This window comes from Schistocerca gregaria, chromosome 5 (assembly GCF_023897955.1).
Source record: "Schistocerca gregaria isolate iqSchGreg1 chromosome 5, iqSchGreg1.2, whole genome shotgun sequence".
Lineage (NCBI taxonomy): Eukaryota > Metazoa > Arthropoda > Insecta > Orthoptera > Acrididae > Schistocerca > Schistocerca gregaria.
In genome coordinates this window covers 99,817,802-99,839,535 of record NC_064924.1, presented here as the reverse complement: position 1 = coordinate 99,839,535, position 21,734 = coordinate 99,817,802, and the positions used below count along the sequence as shown (strand labels likewise).

At 43.7% G+C, this 21,734-nt stretch overlaps 1 protein-coding gene across 3 annotated transcripts in view; it reads right to left on the bottom strand.

Moving 5' to 3' along the window:
- LOC126272054 (SH2 domain-containing protein 3C) overlaps positions 1-21,734 on the bottom strand; it is a 950,261-nt gene that overhangs the window by 113,624 nt on the left and 814,903 nt on the right. For all 3 annotated transcript variants that reach the window (XM_049974570.1, XM_049974571.1, XM_049974572.1), the window contains one exon: positions 9,022-9,291. In XM_049974570.1, coding sequence (XP_049830527.1) covers positions 9,022-9,291 — 270 coding nt within the window. The remainder of the gene's footprint in view (positions 1-9,021; positions 9,292-21,734) is intronic.

The window sequence follows — 21,734 nt, the reverse complement described above, 5'->3', positions numbered from 1 at the left end:
TAATGGTGCACTACTTTATTCTGCCATGTCTTTACGACGTTGCCTATATATACATTAAATAATACTGGTGTAATGAGAGTCATTCTCATTTGTTGTCTATGCAAGGTGAATGGTGAGAAATGCCAGTACATTCACATAACAGCATTTTAAATATAATATTTAAGACTACTGCTTTCTCCCATGAATAAAACAGCTTCAAAGGTCTGATTAAAAGTGAGTTTTTCGCTCATCTGTATGTTTATGTCATACCTACATCTACATGGTTACGCTGCAATTCACACTTAAGCTCCTGGCAGTGTGTTGATCGAACCATTTTTATACAATTTCTCTACCATTTCACTCTCGAATGGCGCGTGGGAAAAAGAAACACCTAAATCTTTCCGTTCGAGCTCTGATTTCTCTTACTTATTATGATGATCATTTTTCCTTACGTAGGTGGGTGTCCACGAAATATTATCTGCTGAACTACGTGTTGTATCACTTTCGAGGCACATTCAGTGGACGCTCTCTGCAAAATCTATTGCCAAAAGATTTCGCAGTAAAAAAGTAATACATTTAAATGCCATGCCTCGTGGTGGTGTTTTACTGAATGAGCATCAGAAACGGTAGTAAGCGATAAACTGTTTCCTTTCTTCATTTAGTGGGGGCTGTCAGCGACAAAAAGTTTCTTCCTTGTTTTAAATTGTGTATGAAGTTCGCTTGAAGTCGCTAAGTTCCTTGTACTCAAAAGCTAGATGAAAATAATTTGGGCAATAAACACGTAAAAAACTCATTTTTAATCAGACTTTAAAGCTGTTTTATTCATGGCGAAAGCAGTAATTTTTAAATATTGCATTTAAAAATGATGTTATTTTAATGTTATGGCACTTCTCGCCATTCACCTTACATCTGAAAATGTATATGTACGGTTTCTTTCTTAATACTTGGCTTAGTGCGTTAAACGTTTGAAGTAAGATTATAATACTTAATGAGTAGTTATGATAGCATTTTAAGTTTTTTCACATGGTCACTAATTATATGAAATCCCGAAAACACTTCTTTTTTTAAACCATTTGTAATGTACATCTTTGGTCAAGTCGAATTAAGTCGTGTGATGCTGAGGGAATTAGATTAGGAAATGAGACAAAGTAGTAGATGAGTTGTGTTATTTGGGGAGCAAAATAACTGATGATGGTCGAAGTAGAGAAGATATAAAATGTAGACTGACGATCGCAAGGAAAGAGTTTCTGACGAAGAGAAATTTATTAACATCAGGTATAGATTTCAGTGTCAGAAAGTCGTTTCTGAAAGTATTTGTATGGAGTGTAGCCATGTATGGAAGTGAAACATGGACGATAAATAGTTTGGACCAGAAGAGAATAGAAACTTTCGAAATGTGGTGCGACAGAAGAATGCTGAAGATTAGATGGATAGATCACATAATTAATGAGAAGGTATTGAATAGGATTGGGGAGAAGAGGAGTTTGTGGCACAACTTGACTACAAGAAGGTATCGGTTGGTAGGACATGTTCTGAGGCATCAAGGGATCACCAATTTAGTATTGGAGGGCAGTGAGGTGGGTGAAAATCGCAGAGGGAGACCGAGAGGTGAATACACAAATCAGATTCAGAAGGATGTAGGCTGCAGTAGGTACTGGGAGATGAAGCAGCTTGCATAGGATAGAGTAGCATGGAGAGATGCATCAAACCAGTCTCAGGACTGAAGACCACAAAGACAACAAGAACAACATCTTTGGTCAGGCTCTGAATGTGAAAATTATCGTAGGCTTCAGGAATCTTCTTCCTTAGGGATCTATATCCACATCTACATCCATACTCCGCAAGCCACATGAATGTGTGTTGCGGAGGGTACCTTGAGTACCTCTATCGGTTGTCCCTTCTATTCCAGTCTCGTATTGTTCGTGGAAAGAAGGATTGTCAGTATGCCTCTGTGTGGGCTCTAATCTCTCTGATTTTATCGTCATGGTTTCTTCGCGAGATATACGTAAGAGGGAGCAATATACTGCTTGACTCCGCGGTGAAGGTATGTTCTCGAAACTTCAACAAAAGACCGTACCGAGCTACTGAGCGTCTCTCCTGCAGAGTTTTCCACTGGAGTTTATCTATCATCTCCGTAACGCTTTCGCGATTACTAAATGATCCTGTAACGAAGCGCGCTGCTCTCCGTTGGATCTTCTCTATCTCTTCTATCAACCCTATTTGGTACGGATCCCACACTTCTGAGCAGTATTCAAGCAGTGGGCGAACAAGCGTACTGAACCTACTTCCTTTGTTTTCGGATTGCATTTTCTTAGGATTCTTCCAATGAATCTCAGTCTGGCATATGCTTTACCGACGCTCAACTTTATATGATCATTCCATTTCAAATCACTCCTGATGCGTACTCCAAGATAATTTATGGAATTAACTGCTTCCAGCTGCTGACCTGCTATATTGTAGGTAAATGATGAAGGATCTTTCTTTCTTTGTATTCGCAGCACATTACACTTGTCTACATTGAGATTCAATTGCCATTCCCTGCACCATGCGTCAATTCGCTGCAGATTCTCCTCTCGATATACCACAGCATCATCCGCCAAAAGCCTCAGTGAACTTCCGATGTCATCCACGAGGTCAGTTATGTATATTGCGAATAGAAACGGTCCTACGATACGAACTACTACTATTAGCCTTTCTCTGTCAGTATCCCTGCGGTTTCTTTTGAAGCGAGAGTGTAACACTCTAGGAAAGGTGTCGATAAAACAACATGAAATGGCGAATAACACATTGCCGCAATCAGCCATATGATAACACAAGTAATCCACGAAATGGCACCACGTCCGTCATTGTTTCGATTCGCTTGTTTCCGCTCGATGACCAGCATGTCAAGAGTGCTTTGCGTAAATTAGCCGGCAATTTAAAAAGAAATTTGCATCAGTGCCGGCGATGACAGCAGCAGCATCAGCAGCGCTCTCGCTGGCGGTGATGCGGCGCCCGTCGCAGTGTTAGCGCAGCGAGTGCCACTCCAATGATGAATTGATCGGCGCCCCGCTCTCTAAAACAGCCCGGGGCGGACGCGTGTCAGGGCAGAGAAGCGAGCAATGCTTCAAACGGCAGCTTTCACAGCCGCCGGCAGCGCAAGCTCTGAAAGCGCGCCCCTCAGGTATATCTCACCTCGCGCCCTCTGGCTCCGATTGCCGCCATTATTCACGCCTTTCGTACGGCAGTTCTTCTTGGCACAAACGGGCTGTCATCTTATGTAACCCTTTGAAGCTGTTTTAAGCGATGACAACACGCGTATGTTCGTGCGTCACGTGTAATAGCGCGAGGCCAAACCCTGCATGCATCAGTTTCCCCTAGGCGACAGCACACTAGTACATCTACGTCGCTACAAAAAACCAGGCTACAAAAAACCAGTTCCAGGATTCAAACCTTTTATTACCAATTTTTTTTCGGTTTGAAAGACATTATTTTAATGAATATCATCGTCAGAAATAAAATATGAAAAAAAATACACACATCAAAAAAGTTTTGCAACACCTCGGTTCCGAGAGTTGAAGAGCCTGTACAGAAAATCGGAAGAGAGATCAACATAAACATCATTTCCGCCCTTTTTATTGCTCATGAAAACTACACATTGCATGTTGTACTATCATACAGCGAGATCTTCAGAGGTGGTGGTCCTGATTGCTGCACACACCGTATTTCTAATAACCAGTGGCACGTCACCTTCCACTGATGCATGCCTGTATTCGTCGTGGCATACTATCCATATGTTCATCAAGGCACTATTGGTCCAGATTGTCCCACTCCTCAACGGCGATTCGGCGCAGATCCCTCAGATTGGATGGTGGGTAACGTCGTCCATATACAGCCCTTTTTAATCTATCTCAGGCATGTTCGATAGGGTTCATGACTGGAGAACATCATGGCCACTCTAGTCGAGCGTAGTAGTTATGAAGGAAGTCATTCACAAGATGTGAACGATGGGGGCGCGAATTGTCGTCCATGAAGAAGTATGCCTCGCCAATATGCTGCCGATGTGGTTGCACTGTCGGTCGGAGGATGGCATTCACGTATCGTACAGCGGTTACGGCGCCTTCTATGACCACCAGCTGCGTGCGTCGGCCCCACATAATGCCACCCCAAAACAGCAGGGAACCTCCACTTTGCTGCACTTTCTGCACAGTGTAATGTTCAAATGTCTGTGAAACCTTACGGGACTTAACTGCTAAGGTCATCAGTCCCTAAGCTTACACACTACTTAACCTAAATTATCCTAAGGACAAAAACACACACACCCATGCCCGAGGGAGGACTCGAACCTCCGACGGGATCAGCCGCACAGTCCATTGGACAGTGTATATAAGGCGTTCAGCCTGACCGGGTTGCCTCCAAACACGTCTCCGATCAAGAGAACGTGATGCCAATCCCGAGTGCTCCATTCGGCATGTTGTAGGGCCCATGTGTACTGCTCTGCATGGTGTCGTGGTTGCAGAGACGGACCTCACCATGGACGTCGGGAGTGAAGTTGCGCATCATGCAGCCAATTGAGCACTCTAGGGGTTTTAACACGACATCCTGTGGCTGCACGAAAAGCATTATTCAACAAGGTGGCGTTGCCGTCAGGATTCCTCGGAGCCATAATCCGTAGGAAGCGGTCATCCACTGCAGTAGTAGTCCTTGGACGGCCTGAGCGAGGCATGTCATCGACAGTTCCTGTCTCTCTGTATCTCCTGCACGTCCGAACAACATCGCTTTGGTTCACTTCGAGACGCCTGGACACTTCCCTTGTTGAGACACCTTCCTGGCACAAAATAACAATGCGGATGTGATCGAACTGCGGTATTGACGGTCTAGGCATGGTTAAACTACAGACAACACGAGCCGTGTTGCTCCTCCCTGTTGCAATGCCTGAAACTGATCGGCTGTCGGATCCCCTCTGTCTAATAGGCGCTGCTCATGCACGGATGTTTACATCTTTGGGTGGGTTTAGTGACGTCTCTGAACAAACGGATTGTGTCTGTGATACAATATCCACAGTCAACGTCTGTCTTCGGGAGTTCTGCGAACCGAGGTGATGCAAAACTTTTTTTGATATTATTATTTCCCACCATGTCGTTTTCCAGCAGAGGGCGGGGTGACACATACAGGGTTATTCATAAGTACCTCCAGAGTTTCACAAGATGTTTAAGCAAAAACTACAAGACATATAGAAAATAGACACATATCAGCGGATGGTGCATCTCTCCAAGGCTTTAACTCACATTAAAGGTGCTTGTTATTCCGAAAATGTCAATACATGCCTGCAGCTCGCTATGCAGATCTGTTCCCTGGGTTGCATACTTGCAGGCGCGAACCGATTCGATGCCGCAATGCAGAGTGGATGATTTTTCTACATGTACTGACATGCTCGCCTCTTGGTGCATCTGCACGACGATCTGTATCACGAGTTGGGCCTCCGAGAGGTATTCTATCTCTTAAGTACAAAAGAAATAGTCCTGACCGATTGACACATCATTGCCTAGCTCAAACCGTGTAAGTAGGCTGTTTAGTTTTTTTTTTTTTTTTATTTGTAACGCCGCCGCCACGTAGCGCTCTGTATGAAAATCACTGGCTGTGCCGTGTGCAGTCTGTGGCTGGTTGGCATTGTTGTAATACTCGCCATTGTAGTGTCGGGCAGCAGCAGCTGGATGCTAACAGCGCGTAGCGTTGCGCAGTTGGAGGTGAGCCGCCAGCAGTGGTGGACGTGGGTAGAGAGATGGCGGAGTTTTGAAATTTGTAAGAATTGGTGTCATGAACTGATATATATATTATGACTACTAAGGTAAATACATTGTTTGTTCTCTATTAAAATCTTTCATTTGCTAACTATACCTATCAGTAGTTAGTGCATTCAGTAGTTTGAATATTCTATTTAGCTGGCAGTAGTGGTGCTCGCTGTATTGCAGTAGCTTGAGTAACGAAGATTTTTGTGAGGTAAGTGATTTGTGAAACGTATAGGTTAATGTTAGTCAGGGCCATTCTTTCGTAGGGATTTTTGAAAGTCAGATTGCGTTGCGCTAAAAACTATTGTGTGTCAGTTTAAGCACAGTCGCGTATAATTGTTCAAAGGGGACGTTTCAACCGCTAAGGATAGACACATGAAACTTGGAGTGGGTGTTGATCTTATCTTGTAGGCGTTGTTTAATATGAGATTTTTCGATATCCACCCCTAGTGATGTGAAATAGGGGATTCGAGGTTTCTGTATATATGTCGCTATTAAAGCAATTTTCAAGCTAGAACTGGAAAATTTGGCATTTGGTGTTTTGGTCATAAATAATTAAATACGGGTTTTAGTCGTTGTGGAAATTGAACCAGCAAGGGGGAGAAATAATGGGCGAATATTAAAGAATTATTAAAGTATTTTAAAGCTGTAGTTATGAAAATTGGTATTTGACTTCTCGGTTAGAAATAAAAAAAATACGTGGTTTCAGTGTTTCTGGAAATTGAATCCCCAAGTGAATGGAAAAATGTGGTGAAATAGGAGCTGAAACGCTTTATGAAAACATTGCAATTACGAAATCATTTTTAAAGCTAAATCTATGAAAACTGCTATTTGCCTTCTAAAGAAATACGTCTTAGGGGACGAAAGTTTCTATAGAAATATAACCCCAACAACTCAAAAGGCAATGAAGAGAAAAAATTGTTTACATCAAATGACAATTACAAAATATTTTAAACTAAATTAAACTACAGTTCTGTCGTATGTGACTGTTGTTAGGTATTTCATTATTAAGGTTTCAGTAGTTTAGTAATTTAATAAAATACACTGAAGCGCCAAAGAAACTGGAATAGGCATGTGTATTCAAATATAGTGATTTGTCAACAGGCAGAACACGGCACTGCGGTCGGCAACGCCTATATAAGTTAACAATTGTGTGGCGCACTTGTTAGATCGCTTACTGCTGCTACCTTACCAAGATTTAAGTGATTTTGAAATGTTCAAACGTGTGTGAATTCCTAAGAGACCAAACAGGTGAGGTCATCGCTCCCTAGACTTACAGTAATTAAACTAACTTACGCTAAAAACCACACACACACACACACACACACACACACACACACACACACACACACACACACACACACGCCCGAGGGGGACTCGAACGTGCGACAGGAGGCCCCGCGCAATCCGTGACATGGCGCCTCAAACCACGTGTCCACTGTGCGCGGCTGAGTGAGTTTGAACGTGGTGTTACAGTCGGCGAGCGAGCTATAGGACACATCATCTTCGAGGTAATGATGAAGTGGGGATTTTCCCGTGCGACCATTTCACGAGTGTACCGTGAATATCGGGACTCTGGTAAAATTTCGAATCTCCGAAATCGGCGTGGCCGGGAAAAGATCCTGCAAGAACGGGACCAACGACGACTGAAGACAATCGTTCAACGTGACAGGAGTGCAATCCTTCCGCATATTTCTGCAGATTTTAGTGTTGGACCATCAACAGGTGTCGGCGCACGAACCATTCAACGAAACATCGTCGACATGGGGTTTCGGAGGCGAAGGGCCACTTGTGTACCCTTCATGATTACACGACACAAAGCTTTACGCTTCGCCTGGGCGCGTCAACACCGATATTGGACTGTTGATGACTGGAAACCTGTTGCTTGGTGGAACGAGCCTCGTTTCAAATTGTACCGAGCAGATTGAAGTGTACGGGTATGGAGACAACCTCATGAATTCAGGGACCTTGCATGTCAGGAGGGGACTGTTCAAGACGATAGAGGCTCTGTGTGGTGTGTGCAGTTGGAGTGATAAGGGACCCCTCATACTTCTAGATACGACTCTGACAGGTGGCATGCACGTAAGCATCCTGTCTGGTCACCTGCAGCCATTCATGTGCATTGTGCATTCCGACCGACTTGGACACTTCCAGCAGTATAACGCTACGACCCTAACGTCCAAAATTGCTACAGAGTGGCTCCACGAAGACTCTCAGTTTAAACCCTTCTGGCGGCCACCAAACTCCCCTGAAATGAACGTTACTGAGCATATCTGGGGTGCCTTGCAATGAGCTGTTCACAAGAAATGTCCACCAGCTCGTACTCTTACGGGTTGGTGGACAGCCCTGCAGGATTCATGGTGTCAGTTCCCTTCGGCACTACTTCAGACATTAGTCGAGTGCCTGCTATGTCGTATTGATGCATTCTGCGTGCTCGCGGGGGCCCTACACGATATTAGACAAGTGTAGCAGTTTCTTCGGCTCTTCACTGTACGTACGTATATATGAAAAAGTGTGTCTAATCTCTTAAAAACATTGATTTTTGTTAATTTTAATAAATTTAATTCTTTTTTCTTGGTTGAATAAGCTGCTAACGTTATGTATTGACTCTAGAAAGATATCCACAAGACAAAATATCAAAAAATATCCATACGAGGGCGAATCAGTTATCTTTCTTCAGTTAATAACACAAATATCACTTTTCTTTATCATTCAGTTGTCTGGATTTTCGATTACCCGAACAGCTTACGACTAGTAATTAGCTCGGTTAATCGAGTCTCCACAGTGATTGGAAATTCACGGAGGGTGGAGGGGAGGATGAGGAAGGGATCGATCGAGAACGAAATGAATAGATAGAATCATGGAATACCTTCTGAAAAATGGGCTGTAAGGGAGGGGAAGCCAGAGCGTTGGATCGTGATATTTCGCGGAGAATTGTTGAAGGGTCCAAAGTACACAACGAACTGTGGGGCCACAGAAGAACAAGAGGAAATATTGGGTAATCCATGGTTGGTTGGTTGATTGGTTGGTTTGGGGAAGGAGACCAGACAGCGTGGTCATCGGTCTCATCGGATTAGGGAAGGAAGTCGGCAGTGCCCTTTCAGAGGAGCCATCCCCGCATTTGCCTAGAGTGATTTAGGGAAATCACGGAAAACGTACATCAGGATGGCCGGACGCGGGATTGAACCGACGTCCTTCCGAATGCGCCACCTCGCTCGGTGGTAATCCATGAAAGAAGGATGGACGTGCATGTAGTGTGAAGTGCGGTACGCACCTTGTTGATGACGAAGTGCAGCGGCTGCCCCTTGCAGCGGCAGGAGAGCACGTAGTTGCCGGGCTGGGAGGAGCAGTCGCGCACCAGGAAGTCGCCGTCGCGCTGCACGATGTCCTCGGCGCGCTGGCGCGGGATGGCGCCGTGGTACCAGGCGTGGGAGCGCAGGTCGCGCGCGTCCAGCGACAGCTCCCACTCCAGCGCCTTGCGCAGCTCGGCCGGCAACTCGCCGGCGCCGGCGCCGGGCGACGGCCCGGGGCTCGACACGCCCTCCTGCGGCACACGGCACGCGGGGCCGGTGTAGGTTTGGCTCTGGGCACTGTGGGGCTAAACATCTGAGGTCATCAGTCCGCTACTTAAACCTAAGGACATCACACACATCCATGTCCGAGGCAGGATTCGAACCTGCGACCGTAGCGGTCGCGCGGTTCCAGACTGAAGCGCCTTTAACCGCTCGGCCACCGGGTGGCCGGCAATGTAGATTTCCATTACTGTAGTAGTTGATACAAATGTTTAGACTAGCTCCCGATATCTGCTTACATCTGAATTATGCGGCACATGCTATCACTACGGACGAGAAAATTTGACGAAAATGATAACGCGAAATTGGCGATTTTTAATGAAATATCGTGAAATCAGCGACTTTTACAAAATATTGCGAAATTTGTCATTTTCACATACATAAAAAAGTTCTGAATCTGAGAACGGCTGTTTTCCATTTTCGTAATTGCTAGTCAATCAAAGCTGATTTTCCATTTGATTCTTATTTCCTGAAGGCTAAAATAAAAGTTCATTTCCCGCTAATAACCATGCATGACAAAACTAACCCCGAAATTCCCCCCCCAAAAAAAACAACACCGAAATACGAAAAGAAATAACACCGAAAAAGGAAAAACACCGAAATTGGAGAAAGCCACCAAATTTCACAAGAAAAGTTCAACGAGAGTGGCAAAAACAACGAATCTCCTAAAAATACCACAAAATTTCGCAAAAAGCACAAAATTTCGCAAAAAGCACAAAATTTCGCAAAAAGCACAAAATTTCGCAAAAAGCACAAAATTTCGCAAAAAGCACAAAATTTCGCAAAAAGCACAAAATTTCGCAAAAAGCACAAAATTTCGCAAAAAGCACAAAATTTCGCAAGAAGCACAAAATTTCGCAAAAAGCACAAAATTTCGCAAAAAGCACAAAATTTCACAAAAAGCACAAAAAACTCCGAACTGCGTACAAAAAACAAAATTGCGTACAAACAACACCGTACTGCATCAGAAAAAAAATCACCGTACTGCATCAGAAAAAAAATCACCGTACTGCGTTCAAAAATGACCGAACTCGGCGTTCAAAAATGACCGATCTCTGCGTTCAAAAATGACCGATCTCTGCGTCCAAAAATGACCGATCTCTGCGTCCAAAAATGACCGATCTCTGCGTCCAAAAATGACCGATCTCTGCGTCCAAAAATGACCGATCTCTGCGTCCAAAAATGACCGATCTCTGCGTCCAAAAATGACCGATCTCTGCGTCCAAAAATGACCGATCTCTGCGTCCAAAAATGACCGATCTCTGCGTCCAAAAATGACCGATCTCTGCGTCCAAAAATGACCGATCTCTGCGTCCAAAAATGACCGATCTCTGCGTCCAAAAATGACCGATCTCTGCGTCCAAAAATGACCGATCTCTGCGTCCAAAAATGACCGATCTCTGCGTCCAAAAATGACCGATCTCTGCGTCCAAAAATGACCGATCTCTGCGTCCAAAAATGACCGATCTCTGCGTCCAAAAATGACCGATCTCTGCGTCCAAAAATGACCGATCTCTGCGTCCAAAAATGACCGATCTCTGCGTCCAAAAATGACCGATCTCTGCGTCCAAAAATGACCGATCTCTGCGTCCAAAAATGACCGATCTCTGCGTCCAAAAATGACCGATCTCTGCGTCCAAAAATGACCGATCTCTGCGTCCAAAAATGACCGATCTCTGCGTCCAAAAATGACCGATCTCTGCGTCCAAAAATGACCGATCTCTGCGTCCAAAAATGACCGATCTCTGCGTCCAAAAATGACCGATCTCTGCGTCCAAAAATGACCGATCTCTGCGTTCAAAAATGACCGATCTCTGCGTTCAAAAATGACCGATCTCTGCGTTCAAAAATGACCGATCTCTGCGTTCAAAAATGACCGATCTCTGCGTTCAAAAATGACCGATCTCTGCGTTCAAAAATGACCGATCTCTGCGTTCAAAAATGACCGATCTCTGCGTTCAAAAATGACCGATCTCTGCGTTCAAAAATGACCGATCTCTGCGTTCAAAAATGACCGATCTCTGCGTTCAAAAATGACCGATCTCTGCGTTCAAAAATGACCGATCTCTGCGTTCAAAAATGACCGATCTCTGCGTTCAAAAATGACCGAACTGCGTTCAAAAATGACCGAACTGCGTACAAAAATGACCGAACTGCGTACAAAAATTTGGCAACTCCGAGTTTGGAAAAGATAATTCTGAATTCGGTAAATTAATTCCATATTTGGCAAAAAATAAAACAAAGAAGAGAATAACATTGAAACTGACCAATTGTAAAATTGACAAAATAGCAAAATTAAAAAAACAGAAATTAGAAAAACACTCTGAAACTGGAAATGTCATCGAAATTGACAAAATTACGAAAACTGACAAAAAACAAGGCATTTACACAGATTCGGCAAAAGTATTAACAGTATTTGGCGAGAAAGATAACACTGAATCTGGCAAAAAAAGGTAACACAGTATCTGGCAAAACGTAACATCGAGGTAGGTCATAAAAAACGATTTTTTCTTTCCTCTCACTATCATATGTAAGCAAGTGCGGCTCTCGGTCGTAGTCGCCCCAGACGTTATATTAACATTTATGTCTCAATATATGTGAATTGAAGGGGGATGACTGCTATCAACTGCAGGGAGACATTAAGCAGAATCAATGGTGACGAGCGAAAATGTGTATCAGACCGGAAATCGAACTTGGGATCTCCTACTTACTAGGCAGGGTGCAGTAACCACTGCGCCTTCCGGGACATAGTGGGTTACAAGATTTAAATTGTGAGAGGACATTTCGAAAGTTTCCCGTACGGAATTAAATAATGATAGCTTTGGAATCTGTTGAAATCGAGTATGTTTTTGGAAGATGTAGTAGCTAGTCTAGGGCTGCAGTATCCTCATGAAGCAGAGGATCGGGGTCTGGCTTCTACAGAGTTGGCCGCCCAGAAGCTCTGTTCCTTCTGCCGAACTATGTTCTACCAACCCCAAAATGATTTACGTACCTTCCCTATCGAATTCCTGCCTCTGTACATCTTTGTTACTTTTTGATGCGTCATTAATGATTTTTAATATTAATGTTTCGATAATGTTGAAGATGGTATTTTGTCTCTGGCACTGACAATCCTATCTGCTATTGGAGAGACACGCGAAGACTGTATAGGTCTCTTAGAGGGTCTAGAATACCACCACGTAAGTGGCACCAACTTGTGAGAGTTTCAAGAATGGTTAACCTTGATGAAATACATGACGAAAGAAATATCCGCTATTTAGCTGCAATGTGGCGTAGACGAAAGTGAAGGGGATAGGTGCGAACGCAGTGTGCAGTTACTGCAAATTATGCAAATATGGATGGAATCTGTTCTTTCGGACACTGGTGGAAATAGGCACTCTAAACATATCCCATTACCTTTAGTTGCAAAGTATCTCCTCGCTCGCTGATGGCGTTTGCGGAGTAAAATGCTATCAAGTTTAGCCATTGACATCACATTTATACTTACCACTACTATAGCAGACCCTAAATACTATAACAGGCTCTAATACGGAATAGATCACCGTAATACCTATTTGACATCCGCTGCTGGGCTAAAGCCACCTCAACATATTTTCAAACACTGCGATCTTCAGTTGCTGCTGCTTATTTTGGATTGTCGTCTACCTACCTACCTTACTTTGTGTTCCCAGTCTTCTGTTGTTACTTGGAAGCCTGAAAATGTTCCTGATTACAGCCTACTTCAAATTTTTCCCAGCACTATCATAGTTAGATCTCACATTCTCGGCTATGCATTGCTATGTCTCCCAGTAATACGCAACGTACTAATCGCTGAGTCACCCTCAGACTTTGAATGGTCTACTTGTTAAAAGACCACGTGTCACTGTCATGAATAAAAACTGCTACTACGAACTATTTGCAAATGTTCAGTTTCAAAAACTATAAAAGCTGAATTTTGAAAACTATTTAGTTTACCAAGAGCTCACAACGATTTTTTCAGAATGCAATTTTCACTCTGCAGCGGAATCTGCGCTGATATTGAACTTCCTGGCACGTTAAGACTATGAGGACGGATCATGAGTCGTGCTGGGGTAGCTGAGTCGGCGGAGCTCTTGATAGGAAAGGCAAAGGTCCCGACTTCGAGTCCCGGTGGGCCCATAGTTTTAATTATCCACGAAGTTTCAGCAAGCAAGACAATTTTTACTTTTCTATTTATTACTTTTTCTATCCAACCTGTGCTAGCAGTTATCAGTCTCAACAATAATACATTTCATAAGCATATATTTTTCTCATCTGAAAAACTGACAGAGCGAATTTCAGGGTTCCAGGACCAATTTCCCTGAGTGACGGAATATTTTCAGATAGTGTAACCCGAGGGAAATTAAAATTTCTTGAACCTCGAAAAGGAAACACAGTCTAAAAAGATTTTCGTAAAATAGAACTGGTATTATTTTAGTGAAAGGTCGACGATTAGCAATAATTATTGCAAGACCTCTTAAGAATTATCGATTCCAATGTGCAATGGTGAACACCAAATCAAACACACAAAATTGTTAGATATAAGCAGAACCAAGCATCCCACTTCTTGATTTGGTGAAAAACGGGGAAATAGCATTAGTTTCAGTTGCCTGAACATTGACTAAGCATTACAAATCATTTGCCACTTTAAAAATGGGAGTGTTAAAATGTTCTAGTCTGATATTTAATTAGGTCCCAAATTTTTTATGGGGCTCTGAATGACATCTACTCTCGTTCTGGGGAAGTGGTCTCAGAAATGTTGGGAAACGCTGCTTTACAACAACAAAGCGTGCAAAAAATTACACGTTTTGGAGAGATCTTTAATGTTAAGTCCTGCAAACTCATAAACACCGCGTATGAACGTGGACCAAAAACATTAAATCCCTCCATACCATATTGCACTGCCTGTGTTATTCCAAATGTATTGTATTCAGAGTAATACACGCACTGCAATATCGTACTTCTCCGTCGACACCGGGCAAGCAACTTTCAAGTAAAATGTCTCGCTTGTACGGGCATATACGAGGGCTATTTGGTAAGTGAGGAACAATTGGTCACGAAATGGAAACCACTGTGAAAATCCGACGAGGCTTTTCACAGACTTTTGGGCAGTGACTCTAGTATGCCCGTCGATCGCATCAAGACCCTCTTTTCAGTTGTGAGCGCACTGTGAGCGAGTAAAGTTGCCTAGAACAACGGTCTCTCCCGCCAAGTAGGAGGTCCCGCTGAGAGGCTTCGCCTTAATGAATGCAGCCCACCTAACACGACTGCCACGCACTTCCTTCTCTGTGGCAATTCTCAGCTGCACTCAGCAGGGGCAGGGAAGACGCTCCTGCAGCCTTTTCGATGGGAAGTGTTCGATCACCCACAACACAGCCCTAATTGGCTCGTCCTGAGTATCTTCTCTGTTCGCATGAAACGCTGGATATGAAGACAACACTTGGGCGCAGGCTACGCGCTAAGGAACAGCATAGAGAATTATCGGAAAGCATATGCAGCTGCCTTCTATGACTATGGTGTTGGGAATTTAGTATAACGCTCTGACAAATGTCGAAGTCGGAGCGGGGACTATGTAGAGAAGTATCTGGAAGGTGTAGCTAAATGTGCAAAGAAAACAGTTTCGATTTTCACTGTGCTTTCCATTTCGTGACCGATCGTTCCTTACTTTCCGAAAAACACTCGTACGTAATGGATGTAAGAGTTCAAGCTGTAAACACATGGAAGTTTGGGTCTGCCCGTTAGCCGTGCGCGCATGCCAAATTGTAAGCCCAACGCTAGCGATAAGCGGGAAATGCGGATTCAAGTCCCGGTCTGGCACAAATTTTCACGGTCATTAACTCTACAGCTGACGGTTTTCCTTATTCGTAATTACGAATACATGTACTAATGTATTTAATCTCTCAAGTTGGTAAGTGAAAACACGAAATTAATCGTGCAGCGAAGCTAGCATATACCGCATTCACATTTGCTCCAAAACGTGTCATATTTAGTAAGATTTATTGCGGTAAAGTGTCGGGAAACGTGAAGTCAGCGATTAAACATGATAGCTACAGATTTTATCTTGAAGGTAGATTTTTGTGTTACCTCGTACCTGATTATGAAAAGGAGAGAAGACGCAGATTATAACCTTTTTAGAGAGCACCATAGCGGTTGGTCAATTTCACAGTCTTCCCCAGTATGGAAGCACGAGTCACACCTCTATATAAGCAGTTACTTCATTCAGAAAGTGTTGTAACTAATAAAAGCATTTCTTTTAAACTCTGGTCAACTACTCACGCGTGTTTAACAGGCAATAGTAAAGGCTTGTCATCACATTATACACCCTAAAATGAAAGTAATTATAAACAAAAGGGAGAACTATTGAGACAAATAACACTTTATATTTGCTTATACTAGCACTTTATATTACTTTTACACTGTCTGTTGAGAACATAGTGTGTATCAGTATGCTCCAGAAAAATGTCGAAATTTTATTACCAGTTTTTCATATTAAACTTTATTATTTAGTATTTAGTTATCAATTTCCTGATTGTAATATTAAGCTAGTTTTACTCAAAGCATTTTATTTAAATAAATATAATAAATTTCCGATATGTGAAAAGTATGTTCTGCCCTCAGTTGCTACGCAGTTGAAATTTATTTGAATTAGTTTTAACATACCTCAAATGAAACCTACTTTTCTGCATTTTTCATAGAACAATTTTCTTTTTCTAAAAATAATTTGTTTGCAGAGTCATTGACAATATAACCTTTCGCGTTCCAGAATATTCTTTCGTAAAATTGAATAATGTTTAAATAACCAATACTATACTATCGTAACCCTAATTTTCAGGTTTCTAAAACTACTTTTGTTAAAATTAATGCGCTCATTATAAAATTATTGCAATTAAAAAACTTTTGCTTCGAGAAAGATCTCGAGGGGAATGTAAGATTATAAATGTGCACGTTGCGCTCAAATTCTGGGAGTCTATGTTTAGCTTTTGACCTGTAAACATACTATGCTAGTGATCTATGTTTAGCTTTCGACCTCTAAAGATACTGTGCCACTCGTCTGCAGACGTTTGAAATTAGTCTGTAAAAGTTGTGTCGTGTACACCTGATCTGATGTTAGTAAATATAGAAGAAGACTAAGAAAAGTGTTTTAATCATCACATAACAAACGTGAAGTTAGACAACGTTTAACTGTCGCATACTGTTTGGGAATGACTAATTACAACGTATTGCCGGTGTCACTCCGACCTATTAATCTTTTCATCTACAGAATGGAATTACGACACACCAGTTGTCTAAATGTGTCATTCATTCAAATTAAAAACACAGCGTGTTTCGGGAACACAATACCCCATTATCAAGCTCAACAAGCATGGAAAAGACTGATCACAGTTTCTCGTTATTTCACATATTAACTTACGTTTAGTGTATGTCAGGCTATGTTCTCGATGTATTATTACTTACCTTAAAAGTATTATGTCGTTAAGGATTGTCAAAAATACGTAAGCAGCAAAAATTGCGTTCTGAAATACACTACACAAAAAATACGCACCACGAAGGAATTATCCGCATGGGACGGAAATCAGTAGATGTGATGTACATGTACAGACAAATAAATTGGTACAATTTCAGAAAAATTGTGTGATTTTTTCAAGAGAAAGAGCTATACAAAGTGAGCAGGTCATCAACGCGTTGGACCACAGCCAGCCCTTGTGCAAGCAGTTTTTCAGCTGGGAGTTGATGGATAGATATGTTAGACGTCCTCCTGATGGACATTGTGCCCAGTTCTCTCCAAATGGCGCGTTAGATTGTCGATATCCAGAGATGGTTGGAGAGCCCTGCCGTAATGCTCCAAACGTTCTCGGCTGGGGAGATATCCTGTTATCCTGCTGGGCAGTACGGGCCAATCAAAAAGAAAGGCAGTAGAAACTCTCACCGTTTGCGGGGCAAGTCGAATAACTGCTAGCATAAGGGCCAGAAGTGGACTAAACCGTTATTGACTTGCTCAATTTGCGAATCTCCTTCTCTTGAACAAATCTATCAACTTTTTTGCAGTTCCAATAATTTTACATCATATCTACCGGTTTCTGTTCCATTCGGATAATTCCTTCGTGGTGTGTCGTTTTTCTTCTTTTCTTTCTCTATCTTTTCTTACACTGTATTGCGTTCCAGAGGTGCACTGATACGTTATTAAGCAGGTTGTCATAACGCTTATACCCTCATTGCAGTTGCCATTTTACTTCGGTAAAATGTTGACGCCACGATTTCCTCGTCTTTTTTGTGAGGTGCTGTTCTAATGGGAGTCTAAACCGTGTGGTGAGCTATCCATATTCTATAGGCCATCAATACGCAGTGCAGAAAACCGAGCCTTTTCTCGTCAAGATACGAGCTCGGTAGCTGGCTAGAAATGAAGTAGGCGTGACTATTTGGAATTCATTTCTGAACGAATAACAGTGGCATGGAAGGTGTGGTGAAGTTCATCACGAAATGAAGACAACGGAGGAAACAGCAATGGTGTGAAATGTGAAAAAAAGTTGTATTTCCTTTTTTCGTTTTTAATATGCTTTTATTTTTACTTTTCAGGCAACTCTCCACTCTCGTTAATGCGCCGTGCAGTGTGACCGGTGTTACTTTTCCAAAGTTCTCTTCGGCGGTGGAGGCAGAATGAGAGAGAGGGGAGAAAGGGAAGCGAGAGAGGGAGTGTGTGTGTGTGTGTGTGTGTGTGTGTGTGTGTGTGTGTGTGTGAGAGAGAGAGAGAGAGAGAGAGAAAGAGAGAGAGAGAGAGAGCTACGCAGGGTTGTAAAAAATTGAGGAAGAAACTTTATTGACACATTCCTGGGGTCAGATACATCACATGATCACACTGACAGAACCACAGGCACATAGACACAGGCAACAGAGCATGCACAATGTCGGCACTAGTACAGTGTATATCCACCTTTCGCAGCAATGCAGGCTGCTATTCTCCCATGGAGACGATCGTAGAGATGCTGGATGTAGTCCTGTGGAACGGCTTGCCATGCCATTTCCACCTGGCGCCTCAGTTGGACCAGCGTTCGTGCTGAACGTGCAGACCGCGTGAGACGACGCTTCATCCTGTCCCAAACATGCTCAATGGGGGACAGATCCGGAGATCTTGCTGGCCAGGGTAGTTGACTTACACCTTCTAGAGCACGTTGGGTGGCACGGGATACATGCGGACGTGCATTGTCCTGTTGGAACAGCAAGTTCCCTTGCCGGTCTAGGAATGGTAGAACGATGGGTTCGATGACGGTTTTGATGTACCGTCCACTATTCAGTGTCCCCTCGACGATCACCATAGGTGTACGGCCAGCGTAGGAGATCGCTCCCCACACCATGATGCCGGGTGTTGGACCTGTGTGCCTCGGTCGTATGCAGTCCTGATTGTTTCGCTCACCTGCACGGCGCCAAACACGCATACGACCATCATTGGCACAAAGGCAGAAGCGACTCTCATCGCTGAAGACGACACGTCTCCATTCGTCCCTCCATTCACGCCTTTCACGACACCACTGGAGGCGGGCTGCACGATGTTGGGGCGTGAGCGGAAGACGGCCTAACGGTGTGCGGGACCGTAGTCCAGCTTCATGGAGACGGTTGCGAATGGTCCTCGCCGATACCCCAGGAGCAACAGTGTCCCTAATTTGCTGGGAAGTGGCGGTGTGGTCCCCTACGGCACTGCGTAGGATCCTACGGACTTGGCGTGTATCCGTGCGTCGCTGCGGTCCGGTCCCAGGTCGACGGGCACGTGCACCTTCCGCCGACCACTGGCGACAACATCGATGTACTGTGGAGACCTCACGCCCCACGTGTTGAGCAATTTGGCGGTACGTCCACCCGGCCTCCCGCATGCCCACTATACGCCCTCGCTCAAAGTCCGTCAACTGCACATACGGTACACGTCCACGTTGTCGCGGCATGCTATCAGTGTTAAAGACTGCGATGGAGCTCCGTATGCCACGGCAAACTGGCTGACACTGACGGCGGCGGTGCACAAATGTTGCGCAGCTAGCGCCATTCGACGGCCAACACCGCGGTTCCTGGTGTGTCCGCTGTGCCGTGCGTGTGATCATTGCTTGTACAGCCCTCTCGCAGTGTCCGGAGCAAGTATGGTTGGTCTGACACACCGGTGTCAATGTGTTCTTTTTTCCATTTCCAGGAGTGTACATGGAGACTCGTGACGATGAAATTTCCACTTAATTGACACGATATGCGCTTTTCTTCAATCGAATGCGCAGATAAATCGTGTTTCAGCGCGCCGCCCATGGTGTGTCAGTGAACTGCAGCAAGGGGAAATTGTATACAAATCGCTTGTTGTTCACTGCACTGACGAGGAATGGAAGGGCTATTGTTGCGAAGTGGCCCAAAGGCGGCTTTTCGATGGTCTGTTCTCTGTCGAAGACGGTCTAGTCGACTCTAAAAACAATCAGTTAACAAAACAGTCAAGATCGCAACAATCATTTATTTAAAAATAACTAACGGTTTCGGCCTTTATGGTTAGGGCTAATGCACTGAAAAGATATAAAGAGTGCCAAATTAAATAGGAAAGACAGAAAGTGACAAGGTTCGAAAAAAACAGGCCAACAGGAGGTGAAATAACGTAGCAATTACCCGTATGGCTGCAGCCGCTGGTGCACGAAACTACTGCGTGACGTCACGGTCGTTTGCTGCTGATGGCTAATCTGCCACGGGTTAAATAGAGCGGAAAACGCGCGCTTTTGCCATATGACGTCAGCCTCAGCCAATTGGCAATGACTTACGTAAGTTGCGTTCAAATAATGAATAAAAGAAACTTATGAAAGGAACATAAAAGTATTTGTTTGACATGCGAAGCTGCGGTCGCAGGTTCGAATCCTGCCTCGGGCATGGATGTGTGTGATGTCCTTAGGTTAGTTAGGTTTAAGTAGTTCTAGGTTCTAGGGGACTTATGACCTCAGACGTTAAGTCCCATAGTGCTCAGAGCCATTTCAACCCTTTTTTTTTTTTTTTTTTTTTTTTTTTTACATGCGAAACGTAGCTTACCGTCGGCTGCAGATGTATGTTATTTTCTGACTTCCCTGAATCTTTATCTTTACAGTGTCTTGGATCTGAAGATGGCCAGCAACAAGCTCAGATGTAAGAGCTAATCAAACTGTCCCTCAGCGTCTCATGGATGGTGAAACAAAACACCAAAGTAAAGCTAAGAGCTTAAGAACCTGCGGAGATTAATGAAGAAATGTCTGAACTTAACTGGAAAATGGATCTACTGCTGATGCACTAACTCAAACCAACCGCCTCCAAAAATTGTAGCTGAATTATCTGACCTGTGTCAGAAAGTACCGTTAGCAGGTGAGAAGGTGGACAGATTGTCCAAAGATTCGTTGTACGTATTAAATCTATCCAGTATCAAGAACGAGAGCAAATTCAACAGTGAAGACCGCGTGTGAATTTGATTCTCTCGGAACCCTCATTTCCGGAGTGCACTATCAGACAAAAGCCAAGCGCAACCTGCTGTCCACATAGCTTCAATAAGAGACCTATTATAGTTCAGAGCGACAGCATCTCGAATGGTCGCTTTCAAACGAGCGATCATTCTGAAAACATTTTTGGAGGACGCGCAACAAGCATTACCGTCAGTACACTATGTAATGCACCAGAGTATCCTGGGAATTGAGCAGCCAGTAACGTTCTGAAAGCTGTAACTCATCCCATCTCAAATGGCCCGTGGTGTGTCGACGTCCGTCAACCCCCGTCGCCTCTCGGGCAAGTGAACGAGAGGTTTAAGTTACTAAATGGCTGCAGGTACCATGCGAACTAGCCTACACCTTTTCAAATAGCACACGATTTCGCTGCTAGCAGTGAACTCCTCTGTAATCATTTACATTTTCTATCCGAGCGTAACAGTAAACACTTTTAATTTGCCCAAAATAATTTCCACAGTACTACAATGGTCCAAGAATGGCACCATAAAACCGCCAAGAGATGCTACATCGGCAACTTAATTATTCCAATAAATTAACCATTGAGACAGCGGCTACTGGCGGTTTGAAGATGCCAGTCATGAGGAATTTGTTTACACCAGAAAATATAATTTTATTATGCTGTTCTCGGCAAAACAAGAACGTCAATAATGAGTACTCCACTAGAAGTAGTAATCGGCAAGTTAATACCTCGTGTACAGTGCACGCTTTGCTAACGTGGGTTCTACATCCACATCCATGCTGCGCGGCCGTTTTATGGTGTGTGCCACGGGGTACTTCTGGTACCGCTGTCTCTTTTGTATTCCATTCACGAATGGCGTCGAAGAATAACGATTGTCGGTAAAGCTGCGTATGAGCTCTAATTTATTCGATTTTCACACCATCGTTATTTCGCGAGAAGTATGTCGAAGGAATAAATAAGTTGCCCTGCTCTACCCGGAACGTTC